The sequence below is a fragment of the Pseudomyrmex gracilis genome, unplaced genomic scaffold, assembly GCF_002006095.1.
Source record: "Pseudomyrmex gracilis isolate BER0280 unplaced genomic scaffold, ASM200609v1 scaffold_36, whole genome shotgun sequence".
Classification (NCBI taxonomy): Eukaryota; Metazoa; Arthropoda; class Insecta; order Hymenoptera; family Formicidae; genus Pseudomyrmex; species Pseudomyrmex gracilis.
Genome location: NW_018020620.1, coordinates 919,434 through 944,810, shown reverse-complemented (window position 1 = coordinate 944,810; position 25,377 = coordinate 919,434). Strand labels below are relative to the sequence as shown.

At 44.7% G+C, this 25,377-nt stretch overlaps 1 protein-coding gene across 3 annotated transcripts in view; it reads right to left on the bottom strand.

The window, feature by feature from the left end:
- LOC109852830 (teneurin-a) overlaps positions 1-25,377 on the bottom strand; it is a 249,222-nt gene that overhangs the window by 47,583 nt on the left and 176,262 nt on the right. The window contains exon 1 of one of the 3 annotated variants that reach the window (XM_020424351.1): positions 16,918-19,048. The exons of the other annotated variants lie outside the window; for them this stretch is intronic. Coding sequence (XP_020279940.1) covers positions 16,918-16,973 — 56 coding nt within the window. The 5' untranslated portion in view covers positions 16,974-19,048. Of the gene's footprint in view, positions 1-16,917; positions 19,049-25,377 lie in introns of those variants that run through there. 3 annotated transcript variants of the gene reach the window in all.

The window sequence follows — 25,377 nt, the reverse complement described above, 5'->3', positions numbered from 1 at the left end:
TAGCTCTCGCTAAAATTCTGAACTTGATAAACTTTCGCGTTAATATATATGACTATATTAGTTTTTCATTAAGGTTGTTTCACGAAGCGCGAAACACCAAATTCAACACACTCTTCTCTCTCTTTCTCTCCCTCTCTCTTCTCTTTTGCAACTAATTTTCATTAGGAAAATATATTTCTGAAGTATTCAATTACGAGCGCGTTGCCGCGCTCTACATAATTATGAAATGTTATCCCATCTCGAAACTGGTTCACAGTTAGCGTTGAATTTTGCGTCATTGCGATTACAACGATGGAGTCGAGCGAAGGTGCGCTACACCAAGCGAAGATATTATCACGCATACGTCATCATCTTTCTCCAGGCACGCGATGGTGCGCACGTACGTCCTAGAAGCATTTGCGCTCGTATCTATGAAAGGCAAAGTGTACTGACCTCAATGCTTTGCACATGTGCATTGTGCCGCATGTGCACATATTCCGTTATGTTTCATTGGACAAAAGTACCTATTTCTCTCTTTCTCTCTCTCTCTCACGTAGACGTTTTCTCGTTTATATTACATATTTTCTTTTACGATTTCGACGATTGTGATTCACCCTCAAATCCGAGAAACAAAAAGCTCACCAATAAAGTCTGAGATTTTTCCTGATTTGCGTATCGAATGTTTAAAAGTTGAAAATTGATGGTCTTTCGATTATTTCTCGTGTAAATACAATTGTTTTAAAACGTCGTGTGTCAACAATTGTTTTATATATGTATATGTCACACATATGTGCCATACTGACTTACATTCCATATGTACGTTATCAGTTCACAAAAAATCTCTCCGATTTTAATTGTTCATTTGATAGTAATACGATTGTTGACTAGTTCCAAGTTTCTTCATTCCGAAACCACACATCAATTCTCACAGACTGCGCTCGTGATAACGCTGTACGCAGGATCTTCTCGGGAGTTTCCGCCGAACTCTCGAGAATCGAATGGAACGGTCGCTGTCAATCTTGGGTGGATTTTGGCGTCTGGCTGTCGTCAATACCCCACGGGCGATCGTGTGCGTGCAAGAGCGGCGCCACATCGATGTACACAACGGCGCGGCAGTTTCTATGGGATCTAATCGACGAAGTTGTAATTACTTCGTCGAGAAGCAAGCAAGGAGGAAAGAGAGAAAGAGAAAGAGAAAGAGAGAGAGAGAGAAAGAGAGAGAGAGAGAGAGAGAGAGTGAGAGAGAGAGAGCGAGACACAAGGACTCGATCGAGTTTTATTTTATCGGGAGTGATGGAGATATCGACAGATGTAATACCACCCTCTCAGACTGTCTCACCATCGCTCGCTTTTCTCCGGTTCTCTCTTTCGTGGTCTCTTCGTCTTCTCCACCTCAGCCGAACCACCCGGCAAACGATCTCTACGAGCGTGATTACCGAACACCTTGGAAATCCATTACTTTATATAAGTTTTTCCTTAAAGGGTTCGCCACCGTTGCCGATTCCTTAGAAACTTCTCTCTAGCGGAATCCTTCTCTGGAGACGGTCGAGCTTTTATTCGTGCGTCCTCGAGGGTGTTATCTGCTCGAATACCTCTCTATGCTTTAGTTCTCTCGATCTTTGCGAGGACATCGCCCTGCGCCGTTGCCGTTATTCGGCCCTTTGCAATGTGATGAGCTTTTCCTCGCGTAAATAGTTTGCAGGTTTGTCGATCATTGATAGATTATGTCTAATTCTACGCGTTAAATGTTTTGTATGTTTTGTAAACGTAAACTTGTCAGCGTAATAACAAAATGTTATTAGTACAAAATCAGTTTATTATATCGTGGCCGCGCGATATTCAAAGCGGGGAAAAAGTATAGTTGGGAACAGAGAACAGAATAAAGAAGAAAAATGGAGCAAAATGCTTATGCGAGACCAATTAATTATCGAGCAACTCCCTTCGTTCCTTTCTGCTGCCGAAATTCTATTCAGCACCTTTGGGGTGTTCTCTTTCTCTCTCTTTCTCTGTCCCGCTTTTCTTCCCTCGACATATGATATGTACGGCCTCGAAGTAAAATCGATATTTAAGTAGAGGGATTTTCCGCCTTTCTCGGATCTTATTTACGAGCGATGCCCCAGTCGTAGTGCCCGCACGAAATTTCGTACAGAAAACGCCTTCTAATGATCATATTATGCTCGTTCCACGAACGAGTTCACATGATCGTTTTGCATCTTCTAGAAAGCACGTCGTTCCTCTTTTTCTTTTCCTCCCGAGAGAGAGAGAGAGAGAGAGAGAGAGAGAGAGAGAGAGAGAGAGAAAGAGAGAGAGAGAAAGAGAGAGAGAGAAAGAAAGAGAGAATGACACAGAAGAAGAATTTTCTACCTAGTGGAAATTATACGCTTCACAGTTACCTAGTTCGCATGCAAATTAATTTATTTCTTCTTGTCCGAATAAAGTAATATCCTCACCGGAGGCGTAACGATCAGCTGTAACTCTAATTGCTGTTTAATCAGATTTCGTCCGGATGTTCGTAATAAATTCTGTAAGACACACACATGTAATGCAATAAGCTTAATTTATTATTATACGCATTTATTCATTCCAGTCCGAGAAAAATAATTTCTCAACGATGACAAAGTCGCGTGACGGGATGTAATATGGCCTAACGTATGTAACACGCACATTCAGCTCAACTTTCAAAAGATCGTACGAGCGCTCCTCCATAATTGGCTTAATTTTTCTTGATCACTTTAATTGCGCTCCACAGCTCAACAATGGAAGACTACTTTTGACTTGATTGATATGAAGGATTCACGGCGTTCGTTCGCCGTTTTAACTCAAAGTTTGATTTTGAAATTAAACATTTTGTCATTCGGAACGAACAAAGTTTGACGTTTAATCTTCACTAGACCGAATATTCCGAATGTTTAATCTCCAAAAGGGCAGTTTAAAGTATATAAAGAGTCTATCTTGTGCGTAAAATTAAATTAATAGAAATTTTCCACCGCAATCGTTTAAAAGCAATATTTTTATTTGTACGTATTATTTAATCTTTCACGTATTTGTTTGTTACAATAATAAAATCGGCTGTTTAAAAATAAATCACATTATTTGTTTAGTATCTTTTTCTAAAGAAATATTTGCTGTTGCATCAAGGAGAATAAATGACAATAACCTCCCGTGAGCAATATTCTAATGGCATTACAACTACGCAAGACAGCGTAATTTCGAGAGCCGTACGGAGAAATTACATCGCGTATGTAGAAGCGCTTTGTAACAAGTTCTTCGCAATTCTCGTTAATGTCATTGCACTTTTCACAATGACTCCACTTTAGATTGCGCGAGTGTATGTATGTATACGAGCCATATTGTCGAGCGGCCACCCCATACACTCCTTGCCCGCTTTCTGCCTGGCATTGTACTTGTTACTGCATCCGACGTACATTCGGTTTTGCAGGACACTTCTATCTTTGTTCTATCTGCGTTATACGAAACGCGCCAATGATGCGCGATGTCGCGAACTTGTAATGAATTTTCAATTGTGCTTTACGAGCCTACCGATATGACAGTTCGCACCGGTTGTGCTATTGTTGGCTGATTGACTTTATCACGGCCGGCCAGATGTTAACCACCTCCCACACCCTTGCACACTTCGAAACGGGGCATTTATCTACAAGTGAATGAAGAAGATGTCTATTGTACACATTGCAAAGTTTTGAATGTCCATTTCAAATTCTGTTTTTTCTTTCACATATCTGCGAAATGATCTTGTCGCGGTATTCGCGACGTGTCATCAATTAAAAGCGCGTAAGATCGAAACGCACGTAAAATTGAACGCGTTTCGTTGAAAATAGATAAGCGCTTCGTAGTCTCGGAAGCGAAACACAATCGCTGTGTATCGGCAGTGTATGACGAGATAGTTGCTCCGGAATTTCATCACACATATTTGCAATCCACAGACAATGCGCCGCTCATATTGGACTCTGAGACACAAATACGTACGACAGTTCAGCTACACAGAGGCTGTAAAGCGAGATCAAATGAAATGGCAATACGCCCGTCTCCGCGAAGAAAGTTTTATATAATTTATTTCATTGTGCACACACACACACGTGTGCGCACGCGCACATATTCTCTTACATAATAGCAGCACGAGGTATAAAAGACACAGTATATTTTTTTTGTACGTGAGAGATAGTGGCTGCGTATAATAATTGATCAACATTATTTAGCAGCAGGATATTTCACATTTGCGTGTTAGAATTAAAACAATTTTGCAGCACATATATAAATAATATTATTATCTAATTTTGCGTGTATCAAAAGTTCGTGTAGAATATTTTATATCTCAGATATATAGTTTTTGCGTACTCTAATCCGTGATTACGTTCCGACTAAATACAATATTGTTGAGTACTGCGCATTAACCGATGATGCAAAAATTAATGTAAAAAAAAAAAATCCGATACACACATTTGCGACAGGTGTAACAGTCGGCTAGTAAGCTGAAACGAACGATATTGTATGCAAAGTGCAACACAACAATTGTGGTGACTGTAAGTGAACACATCGGCGAGCGATGCTACACGCAGATCGTCTTAAGTCGTAACACGTTTCTCGCCGCTGCTGCGGCGATTTCGAGATTGGCCCGCTACCGTAATCTCGCAGTTTATAGCGGGGTTAACGTTATTAACGTCTCGCGGGACGACGACACGATCTGGGGCGTCCGCAATCTGCGGATCCCTTTCAACCGGGATCGTGTAGTCGGCGCTTTTATCCGCCGCTATGATCTACTTATTCTGTTTCATACATACTGGATAAACTCCACTGTTACAGGCTGCGCACCGCAGTCGTTTATCACTACTCCCGGCTTCCGCGTTTCAGACAACGTTTTCACAGAGAACATACCGAAACGCTTAACACCGTAAAATACGAAAACGGAGATTACGTCTAAACATTGCTACGCACACAGACACGATATATCAAGAGTGCGCTTAATTACATAAGTGCGCGTCTTTAATCACGTGAGAAAAACATTCTATTTCTTTTGTAGTTTGCACAAAAATTCAAAGTTTTTTTTTATAGATTGCACACATACGAGTATTGCATATACACTTTACTCAAATTTTAAATCTTCATTTTTTGACGAATAAACTTTTCTTTTCAAAAGCGTTGGGAGTAATTTCAACACATCAAGATCGTTATTAATATTTTAAATAAACCGTTGCCCAACCACACGTATCAAATCGACTCTGAATTTCTTTGAATTTATCACGCTCGACCTGATTTCTATCATCGAACAACATTTTCACGGTTTCAAAGACGTTAGCGACCTAACGTCATTATCATTCCGCGAAGCGACTCCTGAGACGCGCGCGCGCGCGCGCAACCAACCTCTTTCATCTAAAATTCTAGCTACCCGACGTTTATCCAGCACATTATCTATTTATACCGATGCGCGCGGACTCCCTCTCCCTTTTCCGTCGCCTTTTCCCGCTACACCGTCTCTTCGTTGCAAGATGAGAGCGGGATTTCAAAAGCGCGAGCAGCAGCAGCGCGCGGTTTACACCCCGCCACAGCGAGGAAATTTTCGAGCCACGTTTCCTGTCATTGGGAAACGTCGTGCCGGCGAAAGGCCTGCATTAATCATGAGCCTCGAATCCGGCCGCCGCCGCGCGGCGAACCGAGCACGCCCAAAAAGCAATTCCTAGTCGTTTATTATCCTTTGTAACGAGAAACGCTCGAAAGTCCCCTCCGCGAGAAGATTTTCGATACGGCATCATATCGCGATATTGTCCCATGTGTGGTCGTGCGGTATAGCGCATACGTTATGCGGATATATATTTTAAAGAGAAATTTGAGAGATTTTGTCATACACGAAACGTCGCTCGCGCGCGACACTTAAAATAGAACGTCGTAGAGAGAATTTTCACAGAAGCGATTCCTCAATGTGTGCGGACGTGCGATGTTTCTTGTATAAATAACATACTTCTCGTCGCGTAAATGGTGTCTCACATGAATGCTTTTAGTAAATATTCTCGCGTTGTTACCCTCAACTCATTATTCAACGGGCGACGGATGTTAAAATTCCAGTTGCCGAACTCTCGAGTTTTGTTTTATTGCCGTAATATGCGGCGTTGTAAAAATTGATTGCGCGGCCACATGCACAAGATTTATCAAACAGCTAAACGTAAGAAGTTGCACAAACCACCGTACGTATGTACGATCAAGAGTTTCCGGTAAAAATGCGAACCAGTACAGAATCGTCGAAGTTTACGGAAGTAGGAATTTGATGAAGAGCTCGTTTCGTTTACGTTTGCTTGTTCGCCGCGCGATTCCTTCCTGCGCGTCCGTCGCTCTTTTCGCTCTCTGCCGTCTGTACTTTCAACCCCCACCGATATTGATCGGCCCCGATGTGGCGGTACTGTACGCGGTCGTTACTTTGTACCCATGTAGAGAGAAAGAGAGAGAGAGAGAGAGAGAGAGATGCGGCGTAGCGACGAAATTGTAATTTAATATACACGATAAAACATTATCTTTTTAATGTGTAACTTTATTGAAAAATAGCTCTCTCGTTTAAAAGTTAGTGTAGAACTTCTACTATTTGTATAAAAAAATAAATTAAAACTTTTTCTGATTTAAAACTGCCGTAGCAAAATGTATTGTATTTTAATTGTATCACATTTTATTCTCCGTATTATTCTTTTCGTAAAAAAAAAGTCAAATTGCAGAATGTGAAATGTGTGTAAAAAGCGCGAAACAAGTGGCAATTCTGATTTGCCGATATGCACTGGTGTATATTAGCATAAGTGCAAAGTACTCTGGACTATAAGTAACTTCGTAACAACGTGACTGGATATAAAATGGAGTAGCTCTAACCAGAGTTACGTTAGATGTATCAGATGTTCTATCATCATCGCAGTATATATTTTTAATGGCAGTTTTCCTTGTGAAGTTTGATGAGTTTATCAGACAAGTTATAGAAACATTTATTTTATATATATATAAAATAAATGTTTTTATTTATTTATATTTATATCAACGCGTACATAATATTGAGACAGTAAACATTTTACACGTTACTAACGTTAGCTGAAAATAATAGAATTAACAATTGAAAAAAAACACACACTGTAGCGCAATATGTTATCAGAAATACGTCAGTTTTTTCTTTCGCTTTAGTAACGTAATGACGCGTATTTTTCAAGTGCCACGGTACTTGGTCGCATCTTCCATTTCGGAGAGAGCATGGCGAGCTTCGATTCAATTTCAGCGTTCCAGACTGTGGACAGGCGGAGAATCCGGAAATGTGCAGGGAGAGAGGGATTTAGTGGAAGGGAACGAAATGTAAGAGGTTAATTGGAACAGATAACTGCGTCTGCGTGTGTCGATGTGCTTCTCTTCCGCCTCTTTTTCTCTTTTTCTCTTTCTCGTCCTTCTTTATCGCGTCCCTTCGGTTCTACCTATACAGCCTCTCGTCTCTCCTTTACCAGCCCTCAGTCACATTTTATCCGAGACTCTTCGTTTCTTTTTCATCTCCTGTCGCGCAGTTCGTCCTAACCGAATCCGGGCAGTTACTTCTTTACGTGCGCTGTAAGCGTTTTCTTCCGCTCGCCCGTGGTTACTTGTCATTAACGGCTCCTATCTTGAGGCTGTATCGTCGCTGAGAATGCATAGACGCACGTATTTATTTACATTAGGATACGTAATGCCAAAGTATACACGGATGTCGACCTCGCAAACGCTGAGATAAAGATAGATTTACGAAGAAGATCTACGAGAGGAAGATAGGTTGAGATAAGAGCAATAAGAGATGCAGCATGTCTTCTTCGCGATGGAGAAGACATGCAGATAATATTCAAATCTAATCGGTCTATCACTTATCGCAACAATATGCCAATTTGATTGCTTTTTATATTGCTAGGTTTTATTCAGTCCACACTGAATGTTACAGCCGTCCAAATAAAATTAGAACTAAAAAATACTGTCTTAGATATTTTCCTAACGGCTAATTATGGAAACGAAAGAAATCACGTCGTCTGGACCGAGACACTTCTAGAAGCAGCAAAAGGCGCGCGGAGCTGTTGAGTTAAAGCGTATATCGTCGGTGGTTTAGAACGTCGCAGACTCGACCGGTCGTTGCGAGGCGATGAATTACTTATAACCACCTTGATCTCGCGCGCGCGCGCGTTATACGCCCGCGCCCGTCTCCGCTCGTACTCTTTTATCTTCTCAGTCTGGTTACCGCTGCGCCTGTGTATCTTGAGAACTGTGCGTCTGCGGGGTATATAAATATCGCGCATTCATAAGCAGCCGGTGACGGTTACTCATCGCGGGATCACACGCACACACACATACACACTAATGATCGTCGATTTTTCTTTCATGCTTTGCTCAATGACTGAACTCCTCATTTTTCCGAGTTAAAATTGTCACTTTAAATTGCTTGAATATTTATATGTGCCGTATGTTTTTTCAGTTAGCTCACCAAATTTCTATCAGAATTTGTTATTTGATATTTTTAAACAATACAGATATGGTCTAAGTCTTGAAAGCATTAAGAACCGGAGCGTTTTATTGCGTAGAGTAAAAGTTGAGCACCCATCGGCGATGCGTGGTCATCGCAGTGTCAATGTTTGATGTTTTCGATGAATGATGGATTACACATGAACAGGATGGCGGTCTTTGTGACGAAGGGGATGATCGCTCGACTTGCGATCGTATGTCTCAACGCTCGGACTCTCAGACGTACTCTATCATTACACGGCGAAGTGTTCACAGGCTGACTATATAAGTAGCGATCAGCAAGGTAGCGCAAAAGTTTCTTGTCGCGATCTATGTATTCACCTGAGCTATAACTTAGTTCTGAGTAAGCAGTATTTCTTTTTTTTTTTTGTTATAGCGAATAAAAAAAGCTCTTCGATAGAACTCGCGTGACGCAAATTAATTTAAGCTATAGTCCGAGAAATACTTGAAAGACAATATGAATAGAACTTTCACTGGCAATGTCAGAATGCTCATTAAATTGATATCGGTAAGAAGAAAAACAGCGCGTACGGGATCAAGAAGAACTAAACCGGTCGGCGTCTTTCGACAAAAGAAAATTTAAAAAGATAAAAAGTTTCAAGATACGATTTATCGCCAGTTTTGATAGAACTTTGTACGAACCTTGAGCCGAGATAAAAACTCTGTAAAGCATTTTCGGCGACTGGTACGAAAAGACTAGTTGTTTCATTTAGAAGCTAGTAAAACTGTGGATGTAGTTTTCCGAAAAAATGTTCATCCTTAGATTTTCATAAAATATTACTGTAGCCGAAAAAGTAGCGCGATTTGTTTTGATCGCGCTCTGCGTTCTTCATTGGCAGATAAGATCTAAATCGTTGACTCCAACTACATACAAAAGACTTTTCTTATAAAACTTCAAGAACACAAGACAAACGAAATAGCAAATCGGAGAGTAGAACGGCACGATTGCAGTAATCAAATGTCAGATGCGTGACTGGATGCGGTCCTTCGTCTCCGAAGAGACGAGAGTTTCTTTTCGACAAAGAAGAAGGGCGATCGTCGGAAAAACGTAATCTCGCGGAAAAATATGTCGACCGTAGTCCAGAATAGAAATGATCGGCTCCTCGCAGGCGGAATGGCGAAGAGAGACGACTTAATCGGATTCCTGAATACTTATATAAGACATAAAACGTTAAACAGCATCATTCAGTGTCCAATCGTCTTTGCTTTTCATTCGACGATCTTCCGGAAAATTCCTATCTGTGCTGCCAGCTCATTGAGGTACTCGCGCCCGGTCTGTACCGCCTAACAAGCGGAGTTTACAGAAAGGTCCCCTAGCTAGTAGCAAGGCGCAGACATTGCCGATAATAAGGAGATTGCCTCTAAATTACGAAGTCCGTTGCAGACGGGCCCGCGTTAAATGTCTCTCTCAGCGACAGAACAGAACACAGTTGCCGGAATCGCGTTCCGTAGTTGGCGGGCGGTCCCTGTCTCTACGTATTCCTCGTTCGCATCCGCAAAAGAGACAGAGAGTGACTGAGAGCGAAAGAGAGAGCGAGAGCGAGAGAGAGAGAGAGAGAGAGAGAGAGAGAGAGCGAGATTTCGTTTCCATCTTGCCGCGTCTCGAATAGAGATCCAGAGGCGTAGCTTTCGATCTAAGTCCCGACAAGTTAACGGAACTCAGAGATCTTGAGAAAGAGCACTTCTTGCTACGCCAATGAAACAGAGAAAAGGAAACGAGCGAGCGAGAGGAAGCAGCTCTTGTTTGACCTCCGATTGTCAGTCAGAAAACTGGGAGGAGTCATGCGCTTATCCTTTGGATAACTAATTGCATAATTAAAAGAAAGTTAATCCGAGCCGGGTACGCTCGCTGCGTAAACAGACGAGGGATCCAATGACGCAGTGGAAATTGGAAAGAGCAAGGGAGAGAGAGAGGGAGAAAGGGAGAATGAAAAACACCGCGGACATACACATGTGCGCACATCCGCAAAGAGGCCACGAGTAATTTAACGCCCGATGAGATTTATTAAAATTTGTTTCGGATAGAGCCATGATGCGGGTACGGCGCGTCGCACACACGCGCGCACACATCGGACTAAATGGTCTTTTGTATGTCAACGAGCGTGAGCATGTTGCCAAGCCGCTGATAAAGTCCGTAACCCATTATCGGCATTAACGCAATGCTGCACTTTCGAAAATATAGCACACAATGGAAGATTATCTACCAACGTTTCGCGCACGCGCGTTCAAGGGACCGGTTCTTTGTGCAGTGTGCGCGAGCGAGGAAAATTAATTAATTAATTCTCCGAGGACGTCGAAGCTGACGCAAGACCGATAAGAAAGCTGATAGAATAATGTAGCATCTCACTGTGTTTAATACGCCGGAGTAATTAATTTGCTCCGAAAGAGTCGTTCGCCTTTGTACCGATACAAAAGGTATTAGAGGCTGGGCGACGTTTGTCTGGAAAAATCGTACGAGAAAGAAGACGTAAAAGGTTCGCAGTTCTTCGGGTGACAGATAGTTTTCAGATAACGCGCGGAAAACGGAGGACGCGCGCACATGTAAAACTTGCGATGAAAAAAGAAAGAAAAAAAAAAGAAAAGCGGTCGATAATCTCAACGTTATGTGAAATTTATATCGAGATAACGCGTGTGAGAACATTTCGCAACAAAGAGGTGTAAAATTATGCGCAAAGAAAGAGACGTATCATCATTTTTCGCAGCAAAAGGCATAAATGCCATTTAATAAAACGGAGACGTTAAATTGTACGTTTCGTCCAATAGAAAAATCAGACAGCAGTTTTAAATGCAGACAGTGATAAAGAGACTGTATTATTGCTTCAAAATGTAAAGAACAAAGACAACGTTTCGCGCATAAAGGCTATACTGTGCATATTTCCTTTCTGTCTCACTCTCTTCTCTCTCTCTCTCTCTCTCTCTCTCTGGAACGCGACAACTAATGTTTATTATAATAAAAAATTAAGAAATATTAATGAGTCGTTTAAATGTGGCCACATCGCACAGAGACGTGTCTGCTGCGCAAAAGTATCTTCCTCGTTCTTTATCCCGCCTGTTTTTCTATTAGAGGAAAAGTACATATTAGGTGCGAGCTATTCGGACAGAGTAAATGCGGAAAAGCGAATCAAAAACCGATTCGTTCGAGTCACTTGAACAACGCTGGATGTTATTCGGCGGAGTGTGGTGAGAGTGAAAAATGTGCGACGGTCAACGGGAGAAACCTTCGGACCAAGGTGGAAATCGCTCCTTCTGTAGGGCTGGCGGGAAGGGATGGAAAAGTACATAGAGGACAAGATAGAGAGACAGAAGGAGGAAGGGAACGCGTCAATAAGGACAGGATACGGAGTGGTTTAAAAGCGATGGTAAAAGCGCGGCGAGATATCCGAGCGGGTAACACCGACATGTTTGGGACGATGGTTCGCACAAAGGACGAAGAAAAAAGAAAAAGTGACAGTGGCGAGGAAGCTGAAGGAGAAGGAAGAGAGACGGAATGTAGAAAGTAGCAACGCGGAAAAAGGAAAGAAATAGAAGCGATAGAAAGGGTGAACGAGGAGGAGCGATTTGTAGAAGCGTAGTTGTAAGCGAAAGATACGAGATGCTCGCGCGCGCACGAAAGCTACGAACGAGAACACCCGGTCTGGGGTGTAAATTTTAGGTTAGGTAAGAGGTAGAGTCGAGAAGGGAAGTAACGGCGGTGGAAGCGATGCGCTACACACGAACTGATGTCCCTTGAGGTCAGCCTAGCGTGACTACCTATCAATTGCCGAGACTGCGTCTGAGCCGCGCGGGTAAGTGAAGCGACGGCGTATATACGTGTGTGTATACTCGCTTCGATATTCCGGAAGTACTCCCGACGTCGAGAGATTCGCCGCAAATACGCTCGAAGGAAAGGGGTAGTAATGCAGTTACGCATACATCCAACCCTCCGTAATTTTCGAGTTCTTACCCTTATTCTTGGCCCTTGTGAGTTGTTTTCAAAAATTGTCGCTAGACAGACGTGCGAAATTTCCGCGATCTAACGCGTTGTTATTTACAGCCAGCAAATGAAGAATTTCGTTACTGCATCTTCCGATTGTATCTCGCGCATTCCTTTCATATTCGGCCTCGCGTGAAACGTTAAAGGGCACCGCATACCGGGAGTTTCAACAAACGCGCGCATAATAAATCGTCGTAACGTGACGACAAAACCCGGATTCACAGCTAGCGCGCGTCGCAATTTTACCAGCGTGACGGTTGATCGATGCTCTTGTACATTCCCGCAATTAACGCATATTCGTCTTGGAAATCAACCTTCCCGTGTTTGTCGGTTCCTGCACGCGTCATCAAAAGCAACGGGTGTAATAAAGCGTTCCCGACCCCTCGAATCGTCGCGCGGTTAATTCCGTCCCGTCTTAACGGACTTGTAACAGGAAACGAAGCCTATCCCGAAAGACGCGGGCGGTTTGCGGCGCTTTTCCGGAATTGCCGTCTCCCACGAATTGCAACGGGCGTTCAGGGACTTCCCTCGCTTTTGACGGAACGGGCAAATAAATGCGAGGCGAGGGTGTTGTTTACACGTTCTCGGCTTTTCGAGTTCCCCTTTTAAGGACACATCTTGTCTCTTACCGAGCAGCCCGACATATGGCGCGATAATGTATCTCAGAACAGAAACTGCGTTCAGTTTGTTTTCGTGTATCAATTCACGGCAGACGGGTTTTGCTTCGCGCGATGAGTGACGATGTGTTTTCACTGCGCACGCGAAACGGTGTTGCTAATAACCGTATCGCAACGAACTGATCTTGCTAATTAATGGTGACGCAGAGCATTACGCTAGCACGCGTCGAGACCGCGAGACGAAGTCGAGCCGGATCGATCGTTACCAGCTTCGAATCCAGTGGGAATTTCGATGTTGCCATGGCTCTTTTTGTTTACGGCATCAGCGCCGTGGGAGAGAGAAAGAGAGAGAGAGAGAGAGAGAGAGAGAGAGAGAGAAGAACGGAAGTGGTTGCGCTTGCATCCCTCGAGTATTCCGAGCAACTTTCATTTAGAAGACGATGGGTTTTAGGTCAAGTGAAACTCCGAAGATGGCATGTCTCTGATATTGAATATGACCTTTATAATGAAGTCGTTTGAGTGAGTATAAAAAAGTTTCTATCTTTTAATAGGCGAAAGAATTGATTGTAATTCCTTAGAAAAGAAATGCCAGTGAGTTGGGGTGTACACTTTAGATACTTGACATGAAGTTTTTTCTCAAGGAAATAATTGCTCGAGATATTACTTCCGCTAGCTAAAACGCTAGGTTGCGCTCACATTATATTCGGCAAAATACACCTTATTGATATTCTTTACGTTTTGTGTGATAATTTTTTGTCCGATTTATACAGCCCCTATATATATATATATATTATCTAGTCTAAGCAATGTGTAAATATGATTGACGGAATACATTATTTCTATTATCATCCGGGATACATTGTATAAAAAAAAATTATGCGAGAACTCACAATCAGCTAGAACACGATTTGTCACGCCGATGTATCGGACGTGTTCGCCGCGCGCCGCGCATAGAGAAATATCATCGGTGTACCAATATCCCGGTAAGTGGAATATTCCGGTGGGAAGAGAAGTCGTACCATCGCTCATCCATGTGGCGTAACATAGAATGTAAAACCCTTATCTCTACCGAGAGAATTCTCCGTGCACTTTCCTTCTCTCTCTCTCTCTCTCTCTCTCTCTCCTTTTCTTTCTCTCTCTCTCTCTTTCGTGCGAAAAGTACCTATCGTCCCCTCGCGACCCTCTCGCCGCTCCACCCTCATATCGTGAAAAACCGCTGCGTCTCCGGCGTTACGCTACAGTCGGCTAATATCGAACGATGGAAATCGCTCGCCCAAGATCCTCCTCTCGCGACATTCTTTCTCTCTCTCACTCGGCGTCTCGCTCGCATTTCACCGATGCGGAAGCAGTTTAGGATATTATGGAAATACGATTTCCATTCTTTACGCTGCCTACCCGCGCTACGGAAGAAGCTCGCTCCGCTTCTCCGATCGCTTGTCTCCGCGCGCGCGCTGCGTCATCGTTCACAACAAGCGGCGTCGCGCATCGCTCGCATTACATCCGCCAATAAGCTCCCCGATTCCGAGCGAATACGTATCGAGATTACGAGACGAACGACAAACAATAGGTGCCTTCGTGTGTTCCCCAGCGTGTACGCGAAGAAGAATCTCGACGTTGGGCAACATGGGCAAAGTGGTGGAAAGGCAACCAACCGAGGCGGTCGTACTCTAGCGAGAGAAAACCGGGGCACAAATAGTCGAGAGACGTAGCTGCACTCACGAAAGAGATAAAAGATAGACAGTGACGCCGCGGGAGAGAAGCGAAAAAGCGCTACCGAAGGTGGAAAAACGCGAGGACGGAAAACGGAACGAAACGAGAAAGAACGGTTCGCGGCGGAAGTGACAAAGCGCGACGATGAGAGGAAGAGGAAGAGGAAGAGAGATAGAGTGAGAAGAGTGAAGTAGAGAGAGAAGAGTGAAGTTACGAGAGAATGGGAGGAGAATCAGCGGAGGTACAGCTATAGCGAGTAGTTGTTGGTAGGACAGAGTGATGCATGGCTATGGGGTCGCTTGCTTCACCGCGAAATGTCGGCGCCGTGCAGCCGCCCCGCGCCCGCTGCCTTTTACATACTCGACGTACTCTCTCTCGAGTCACCCTCCTCCCCCGTCTCTTCACTCTCTCCTTTTTCCGTCGTCTTTCTCGTCCATGCTCCTTTGCCGCCCTCGCTACGGCTTCCTCTCTTCGGATATCACCTTGTTTGCCGTTTCCGCGACGGGCCGTTGCGTCGTCGCGTGCGCTTGCCTTACTCACGTACGTTACTCTCTCTCTCTCTCTCTTTTCCCGCTCCGTGCGTGTATTATATCGATCGCGCGCTCTCGCCCTCTCTTGCACATACCGCGCGATATCGCATATCGCGTTGCATTTCGTCTCACGAGTCTCGTTCGCGCGACAACAGAATCCGTCGGATTACACCGTGTGTTTTCTACGAGCCGAGGCGAACCGCGCTTGCCGGCATTAACGCGCGCGGATTTCCGGACCGCTTTGATTGCTCTTGAGGGAGAAGGGGAGGCTCAGAGTGTGGACCGGATTTTCTCGGTTCTAGACGTTGCTACTTTCGTCGCCTATTTGCTTTGTGCCGCTCGCGGCTACGGAGACAGACGTTTTCCTTCCTCCCCTGCCTTGCATATTTTGCACCGCTCATCAAGCTACGGTAAAGGGCGCGGTGAAACCTCCAAGAGGTTTCTCAGAGACATTATGACGTTCCGACGCGAATGCACTTGTGTGAATAGGTGTGTGTGTGCGTGCAGTTACAATGGAGGCGCGGTCGGACCGCTTTGCGTTAATTTTAATTACGGTGTGCCGCGTGAATTTATGCGCCACTTTGCATACTTCACGGGCGTTACTGTAGAATTGGGAAGGTCTCAGGATACGTGCTCGGCGATACGAACACACACACACACACACACACACATATATGCGGTATATTTCAGTCGCGCTCGTTATCGCGTGGCGAACAGGTTGTTGGCCGCGCCGAAATGACGCGACATCAGAAACCGAGCTTTCCGGAGAATCCCGGCGCTTTCCAATATTTCGAGAAAACAATATAGATGTTATCCTCAAATTGCATCGTTGCTGCTCGCGAGTCTTCGATGCACCTTCCGGTCGTTCGGTATCGATCGCAAGGTGTATATAAGGCGCAACCTATAAAACCAAGACGCGCGAGCTTTCGGCTTGTCCACGAGAATACACAGAGAACGGTGAAGATTGCGTTCGACGTTCTGTGTGGCAAAACGCTTCGATTTCGCAGTTACATCTGGAAACCGAATATCAGACGCCGAGAGAAAAGAAAAGATGACGAGAAAGACCGCGACTTGTCATGTCGAATGCGGGTCAACAGAGCCCGCACCGTCCATCCGAAATATAGCAAACCTCGACGAATTGACGGAGATGGAGTTAATGACAGATCGATTCGACGCGCACATTGATATCGATCGGTTCTCAATGCGTGCACGGTATAAATTTAAAAGCAGCGAATTTGAATAATAAATACGAATAACGTCGCCGTTAGTCGATTAAATCTGATTCTTTTAATGAACGTCGTTATTTGCTAAAACGCCATAATAGAAATTTAAACGAGGAAAATATCGAACACTCTGGAAGTAGCATTTTTCGCGAATGACGAGAAAATAGTAAATTTAAATTTCGATATTCACGGATTGTTTAGACAATGCCGTTATAATTGAGCAAATCTTGCAAGACAAATCAGATCGATCGAGTAGTTTTCACGAAATTGACAGTTTTCGTACAGTTACAGTACGTAGTTACAGTACGTAGTTAGCTCGGACATTCCGCGAGCATATTTCTTGACCGCGCGAAACATCGGGCAACATATGCTCTTACCGAACGTGACGTCGTGGTAACGGCGGCGGTACCGGGCTGTGAAAATTATCCATCATCGAGTACGCGTTGTGCTCGACGGACTTGTGATCGAGGCCCTCGAGATGATCGAGACGCAGGAGCTCTGCTTCCCGCGGCGAGTGCAGCTCACAATGAGCTACGTGGAGCAACGGTCTCAGGGAAGAACCGCCTTCGCATCGTTGCTGCCGCGAAGGCGGTCTTGCCACCTGACGGTCTAAAGCACCACCATCCGTGGTGTGATGCTCGTCGCCCCAGACTTCGAATTCACCGGCCGCCGAGTAATCGCCGAATCCACCGTTGCCCTTCACTGTTGCGCACTTATTAGCACCCTCGAGGGCGAGCCTAGGGCAGGAGGAACCCCTGCCACTTGGTTCGCCTTGTGCCGCGTTCTCGCGTCGCTTTTCCTCTTTCCGGCGATACTTGACGAAATACTCCTTGGTCGGTAAGGAGAATGACAGGCTGTCACGACGGTTGGATCGTCGGGGTGTCAGATTTCCGCCGAGCGGCACAGGTTCGGCATCCAAGTTCCGCGACAAGGCAGTTCTCTCGCAGTTTCCTCCTCGTTTCCTTCGATAGGATCGTTTCTACGATCGCGTGTCGCGTCAAAAGATATAGCACGCACCGTCGTACGTGGTGTGTTGTCGTCCTTCGAGGTGACGCGTTGAGCGAACAGTCGCTACAGTCACGTTTGCGAGTTCATTGATCCTGGACGTTCACGGGTGAACGCTTGGCGGGCTTGGCTCCGCGGGGACTCAGGACGCGCAGGAGTCGTTTAATGTTAAACACATTCCACGTCCGCGCACAGGAGATCGAAGAAAGAGAAAGAGAAAGAAAGAGAACGAGAGAAAATGTGTATATATGTGTGTGTGCACGAAGGGTGCTGTGCAGACTCCGTGCTACTCGCTCGTGCGGCCGGCGGGCACGACGACAGGGGGAGAAACTCGCGTACGCAAACTTTGTTATCGATCTGTCAACGCCAGCGAGAAAGTTCAACTTCCGCCCGCGAGCGATGTTCGACACGGCGATTCAGCGTGGCCCGAACTTGGCGTTTCTCCTCGTGCGATTTCTGCCAACGCTCTCGAACGTGCTCCGAATCACGAACGGGAGCGGTGTGTCTTATACTCAATGTTTCATTCACCAATATACAGAGAGCTACACCGTGGTACTCCAAAACTCACGACACTCCACCAAGAAAAAAAAAAGCACCACTAACTCGATCGGCTGCGTAATTTCATCACTCAGTCACTTGGACGAGAATTATTGAATCCCCGTAAAAGTGACGCGGCGCGTGCCCTCTTCGGAACTGTTGTAGCGCCGAATGATATCGCGCGAGCGTGGCTTTCAGCCTGATGGAGTCGCGCGCACAACGAATTCCGACACACGTCAAAGGGAACACGTTCGGCACGCAAAGCTCACGTCGGAGAATTCAATCTGCGCGTTTCAGAAGACTGCGATCAGCTGCACTCTCTCTGTGTGGGCGCGCGAGTATTCTCTTAGCTATGAGCACCGTCGGTGCTCGAAAACTAATTGGGTCAGCGGGCCGAGAACCGCACACACAAATCCTGCGCGGAGAGTGTGGAGCTGAAACCAGTCCTGAAAATCCCCGGGCTTTAAGCGAAAACGGACGGAGAAAAGAACTTCCGCGGCGTTGTTTCGACTTTCCGCCAGGTCGATCGTCCAGTTGTTTTGCGATTCGCGCGTTAAGTTGCGTCCCGTTATTTCCCGTTGCCAAAGTTTCACGTTATCTCGACCGTGATGTTGATCCTCGGAGAGCTCCAAAGTGCTTTCAGTTGTCGACTTTTGCGGAAGAATCGCCGACTGTAGACTCGCAACGACACGAATGTCCCATGAGTACAGAGAACGCCTCCAACTGAACTTGTGTCAACTCTTACAATTCCGACGGCATGTGATTTGTGTGCAATACCAGGTCATCGAAAAGGTTTACGCTGATCTTGTCCGGCAATCGGACACAATGTCAAAGCAGGAGATCTTTAATTCCTGGCTGATCGCGAAGAAGACACCGTGCGTGATTATTCGACTGCGAATGAGGAATACGCTCGGCACAAGACGACGACACGAACGAAGCAACTACGGATCAAAGACTGAAAGGGTCGACGACGCCGCAACGCCCGGCACGAAATGACACTGAACGTCCCCACCATCAGCGAGGCCAGATTCGGCGCGTGCGCCCACGCGCTTCATCAACCCTCTCTTCCCTTCGAGCCGCTGACTTACCCCTCGTTTCGGAGTTGCGACCCTCGTGAGGGCTAACATAGCGCCGCCACGCGGAGGGTTCAGATCACTACTCGAATCGTTCGCTCTTGGTGATGCGCCTTCAACAAGGGTCGCGCTGGGATAGTCGATATAGCGCGAATATACACACACATTTCCAGTATGACACGTAAAAACAACGAGACGGAAGATCCGCTTTTCTAATATACTCGTCGAATATATTGTCCATCCGGATATCAAGCTGCAATAGTTTTGATTCCATATAAATGTCAAAATAATATCATTCTTATCATCAAATTAGCGTATTTAACTCTATCGAAACTGATGTTGGTTTTGAAACAAATAGCGAGAAGAGCGCGCACAAAATTTGTCACATGAATCGCGTGTACTTAAGCGGCGGGGAAAAAAATAGCAACTAAAGACACACATGTAGTATCAGATTTAATTCAATATCGTCGGTTCGTTCTGCTTGCACTTGAAAGTACAAGGTTTCGAAATACCACGTACATACACGCGGACATATGTAATAGATGTGTGCACGTGTAATGCCACCCTTCTTGAGGCCAAACGGCGCAACACCGAGAAGAGAAGTAGCAATGCGCGTGCGCCACGACGGTAGATAAGGGAGTGGAGACGGGGGTGAGAAAGAGTAAGAGACAGAAACGCACGGTAGTGGACGTCGAGCACTTGTATTTTTGATTTGGGGTCAAAGATCGCGTCACCGTCATTCCGCCGATTTGTCGCGCTCTTAAATTAGTCGATGTCCCGCGCAAATTTTTATTTTCATCCGTAAATAGTAGCATACTCTTTACTACTTTACTTTTATTCATTATTAGTAATAATCATTGGGCATGCTAACGCGAAAATGCATCGCAAAAATATATCACTGATTGATGATTAATCGATTACATTTTTATAAATGCAGTTTCAACGTTGACAAACAAAGTTTTGTTCTGAAATTGACAAGAAATTCTAATGTTTAATGTAGCAGATAATTATGAATATATATTGTGGTGTGATGTGCATATAATGATATAATGACATTTGAACGAAAGTGTATTATAACGATAAATTCGTTATTTCCAATGTTTCATCCAACGCAGCGAGTTAAAATAAGGGTGTCAAAGTGCGGTATTTTCGATGAAGATATTTTACGCAAAATACTTATCAAAACTAACGTTTTTTTTTTTAAATTTGTTTAGCACATGTCTTTTAACACGGCACATAGAACGTTTAAAAACTATCCGTGTTGCAATCGAACACGATGATACTCGAATTCTTTTTCATAAATCATTATGCACATGTACTTCGCGGCTCGGAGAGCCGCATTTTGGTAGAATCCAAAAATCTCAAACGCAGAAATCTCTCTAATGTACCGTGAAAAAAAAGAAAAAAAACATTTCTCAGTAAGAAACACAGAGCGCGTAGGTTCATGCACTTTAATCGCCCGACACCACTTCGCTCCCTCTCTATACGCGGCTCGTGAGAGAGCGATCGGAAGGAAGTTTAATTATCTCTTCAGTACAGGTCGTTGATACTCGCGCCTGCGCGCACGTACACATATACGTAACGCAAATCCATAAATATATACGTAGGTATTTGTGCGTAAGCATCCGTTCAATGCGCGCGCGCGCGCGCGTACGCGACACACACGTTCGTGTGTCGCTTCGAGAGAAAGGAAGGAAGATGGATGGAGAAGTTGTATATTATTCCTCGCGCACATTCGCCAAAATTCACCTCGGTAGCGTACCCAACGTTTACCCTTTTAGTGGCAGCGGTGGCGGCGGCGGTGGCGGCGACCGCCACTCATGGCGCGTTCACCATTCTTTGGTTCACTCTAAACTACCGCTAGGAACTCCGGAACTCCGGCCTGGAACGCATGGTGTATACGCGTACATGCGGCTAGATGGAACACGGTCGCGTATGACCTCGGGGGCATGCGGGAAAGAGAGAGGAGACAGGGGGAAGGAGGGGGAGAGAGAGAGAGAGAGAGAGAGAGAGACGGGGATGAGAGAAAATTTGCGACAGGCTCTTTGATGTCGCTTAAACAGAAAACGCCATCTTCCATCACCGCTTGCTCGTGTCGTGCCACCCCCTGCCGCGATGTAGGATCTTCTTTCCTTCCTTCCTTCCTTCCTTCTGTCCTTTCCTCGTATACTTTCTCCGCTATCCCTCCAGCACCTTCGTAAAACGTCCGATGTCTTTGAATCCCGTCCTCCCTCCTTCTCATACTTCCATCGCAAACCCCTCCGTCGCTCTTATCGTGCATCTCCTTAGTTCTTTAGTCCTGGCCGCTTTGTGACGCAGTTGGCTGTCTGACGACGACGACGACGACGACGACGACGGTGAAGATATCGTCCACCCTCCTCTGTGCCATAAGCACTCATTTGTTCTGCTTATCTCCTCGATAGTCACTTCTCCGCCTTCGGAACCTGTCCGGATATGCGGGAGCGGGTCCCGACTTCTTTTCTCGTCTGTTGCACGTGGACGATCTCCGAAGAGACGATCCGCATTGTGCAAGAGGCCTTAAACTGACGGTAGCGAAATAAGGAAATAAATTGAAAGTAAGCCATTTCCCAAGGTCATTTTAGAGCCATCTCGTGGGGTCTTATTTGGAATTTTTAAATCTTTTGAGAGACTTCTCCTTTGATATAATCCTCATGACAGGATAAAGAGAGATAACGTTTTCTCTTAACTCAAGTTTTCCCTCTCTCTCTCTTTGTGTTATAGATTTTCAGGTTTGTAGAGCTCTTCACTTAATATCATCGTGATAGATTTTATATAAAGTTTATATATTTGACAAAACGCTCTTGTGTCTACCATGTGTATTGCTTTACGTACGCGCGTTATCGCCTATAATTAACAAGAGAGAAAACATTGGTCATTGCTGACAAAATCGAAATAGGTTATCATACACAACTCCGGTCTATTTGAAACGAGTGTCGATCGATAACGATCGTACTTCAACATAATTAACAGCACTTCGTTATTGCATTGTGTGATGCGTTCTTGCGATACTTGCTGCAATGACATTATAATATGCTCCAGTTTCGCCGTTTATATACACCATGCGGATTATGCGATAACATTATGCGCATGCATACGTCGGATTACATTGCATATCGTTTCTGCGGTTGTAACGCAGCGTGATGCGAGTTTTCAGTGAGATCATCATCCTATATCCTATTTGCGGGTTGAAATAGAGAAAGAGAGATAGATAAGAGAGAGAGAGAGAGAGAAAAGAGGTAGCATATTTCATGAAACTTCAAAATTGATAATCTATAACAAGGCGCAAATGTATAAAGCGACGTGAGAACGAAATAGAAGAGAGGAAAATGTGAAAAAATGTTTCGAAGAATAGCAAGCAACGTGTTATAAAGATATAGTAATTTCTAAACATAGAGTGATATTATATGAAAAAACATATGTAATTTTTTTTTTTCCGGTGTAAAATATAAATCTACGAGAATTAACATTTACACAAAATATCGAGAGATAAAAATTTATATAACATCTCGTGGTCGTCGTGTGAAAGTAGAAGAAAGAGAGACACACCGTCATTACGGACGAAGCAATTTTCTACGATGCACGTTACATCTCGAGTATCCTCAGTGGGATTTACCTCGCTCTCTCTATCTCTCTCTCTCTCTCCTCTCTCTCTTTCTGCAAAGAAAGCCCGGAGGCGTCCACGAGCGTGGTGGGGATACGAAAGAGGAGAAGAGAAAGAGGAAACAGTCGGAGAGAAGTCGGCGGAAGAATGGTCGATTTCATATGAATGCATTCCATGCAAATGCGCCGGGGTGAAGATAGAGAGTAAGAGGGGAAAAGTTGCGGCGTGACCAGGGACGCGCGCGGAGAAGGCATGCGGGCGATGCGGAGATAATTGGGTGAATATATTTGGGCCTGTGCGGAACGGAGGAGATATATTCCTTGTACGGGGGTCTTCTCTCTCTCTCTCTCTTGCATTATGCACGCGTGTATATACGCGACATACACGCGAAAAAGAGACTGCCCGCCACATAGTTGGCGCTTCGAAGAGAACGAGCTTTGCATCAGCGACACGCGACAGAGTTCTAGATGACTTTGATTTAAAAAGAAAAGAGAACGCGACAGAGGAAGAGACAATTCTTCTTCCTACGCCGCCGTATATCGTTGAAGATCTCCCGTGAGTGAGTCCGCCGGTCTCATTATCTCATGCTAACGCAATTGTTCACTTGCGAACGGCTGACAGTCGATCCGATAGAGAATCGCAAGATCTATATTTTTGATACGTCTATGATCAAAATGACGTCTTAAAGAAAAAGTTCTTTGTGTCAAAAAAATAATGAAACAACATATTCGTAAAACTTGTAAAAAGTACAGGCAACGCCGTCCTATACAATTTTAAGTGGAATTTAAAAATTCTCGTAAAAGTTATAATTCTTCAAATATTTTGCATACGAACGTGATCTACATAGATTTGTCGACAAAAATAAGAGATAAGAGAAAGCAAATTTCTACGATATTTTCATCGATAAAATATAAATGAATATCACGTCCGTATGCAAAATATTGTAAGAATCAACTTTCATGCAAATCTGTCTATCAGGCGCTGGTCAATTCTCAAAATATTTTGGATGCAGACGTAACGGCTATCTGCATCTCGTCAATAAAAATATTCGACATAGACACAGAAGAATACACAAAGAATATATCGATTCCCATCGATATATGTTCACACACACACGCACGCACACATCTATGTATAAAACAATATAATAAATGTTTGCATTTTCTCCGAGATAAATAAAGTTTATCTAGTTCGTCGAGGAGTTGAGTCTTGATAAATTAATTTAAAGATTGTGGAATGATGTGTAAGCATTTCCTTCTTGTCTATCTTCAAGGCAGAGATATTAATAAGTTCTCCATATACACGATTTACATCGAGCTATTTACAGTCGCATTCATTAACCGCACGCATAAACCGTTTAAATGACGACTCGATTCGCGAAGTCTGTCATCGCGCCGATCTTGCGCATAACGTCAATGTGGAAGTTACGCCAGCGCCGCTCGCTTAATATCATATCCCGGCGGATATTATGATGTCCGCCTCTCGCGCGAGAGACCGGCCGGTTTACCTAGGCTCCGGACAGAACGGCATAATTCAAATCAGGCCTGCGTATTGCATTTACCGTCGGCGTCGCCGATAACGCACAGTGGCGTTTGGCCGGATGCCAATCTCTCGTTCCCCTGCGGCCATTCCCCGGGGTCCCTATCTCTCCTTCCAGTTGTACGCTTTCCTGCAGTTCGAAAGACATCGGAAGCGCGAAAGGTATATCGACCGCGCACGAAACTTATTTCGACCTCGCCGAGTAATCCGAGGCAGACTCGTCTCTTCTTTAGATTTTGTTTTTTTCTGCCGTCACTCAACTCTCGTGTCTTCTCAAATGTCTTTAATATCGGCTAATCTTTCAATTGTGCGCCGTGTAAACCGTGCTGGGAGAACATACGTTCAAGAACATCTGCAGCGCGAGAGAAAGAGGATCCTGTTACTCTTAATACGATATAAAGAAATATATTATAGAAGAATAAAACATCGATACTCCCAATATCAAGGTTAACTGTACACGATTACAGTTTTATTAATCTCCAAAATTTAAATTTGCAATCATCAGATCACCCGATCGAATCTCCGAACGAATTGATTTAAAGTCTTATTTATGAATTCGATCAGAGAAACGGGTCTGGATTCGGTCATCGGTATGTGACTCTGTCGCGCGATAGCGTAGCTTCCGTAGAGATCCGTGTTAATCTCACAACTCGCGGATTTCGAACCGATCGGATCTGTGGGTAGGCGATCGGAGTCAGCGCGTCGGCAAAATTCGCGAACTAATGGGACCGACCCGACCCGGGCTGCGACCATTAGTAAATTGAATCGGCCATTAGCGCCACACCAGAGAGAGATACAGACACGTCTCCAGATGGCTAACTTAAAGGGGATTTCACAATAGGAGCGCCGTGCACGAGATACAAACGCATAATCGCGCAGCGACAAGACTGACAGAGTTGCAACTTCTCTCTCTCTCTCTCTCTCTCTCTCTCTCTCTCTCTCTCTTTCTGTGAATTCCATATCACTCTACGGACCTTCTGCAGTATTAATCTCCTCTTGTACTCTCTCCACTTGGTTCCTTTATGCGCGGGCGAATGTACGCGCGAATGTGGCGCGCAAGC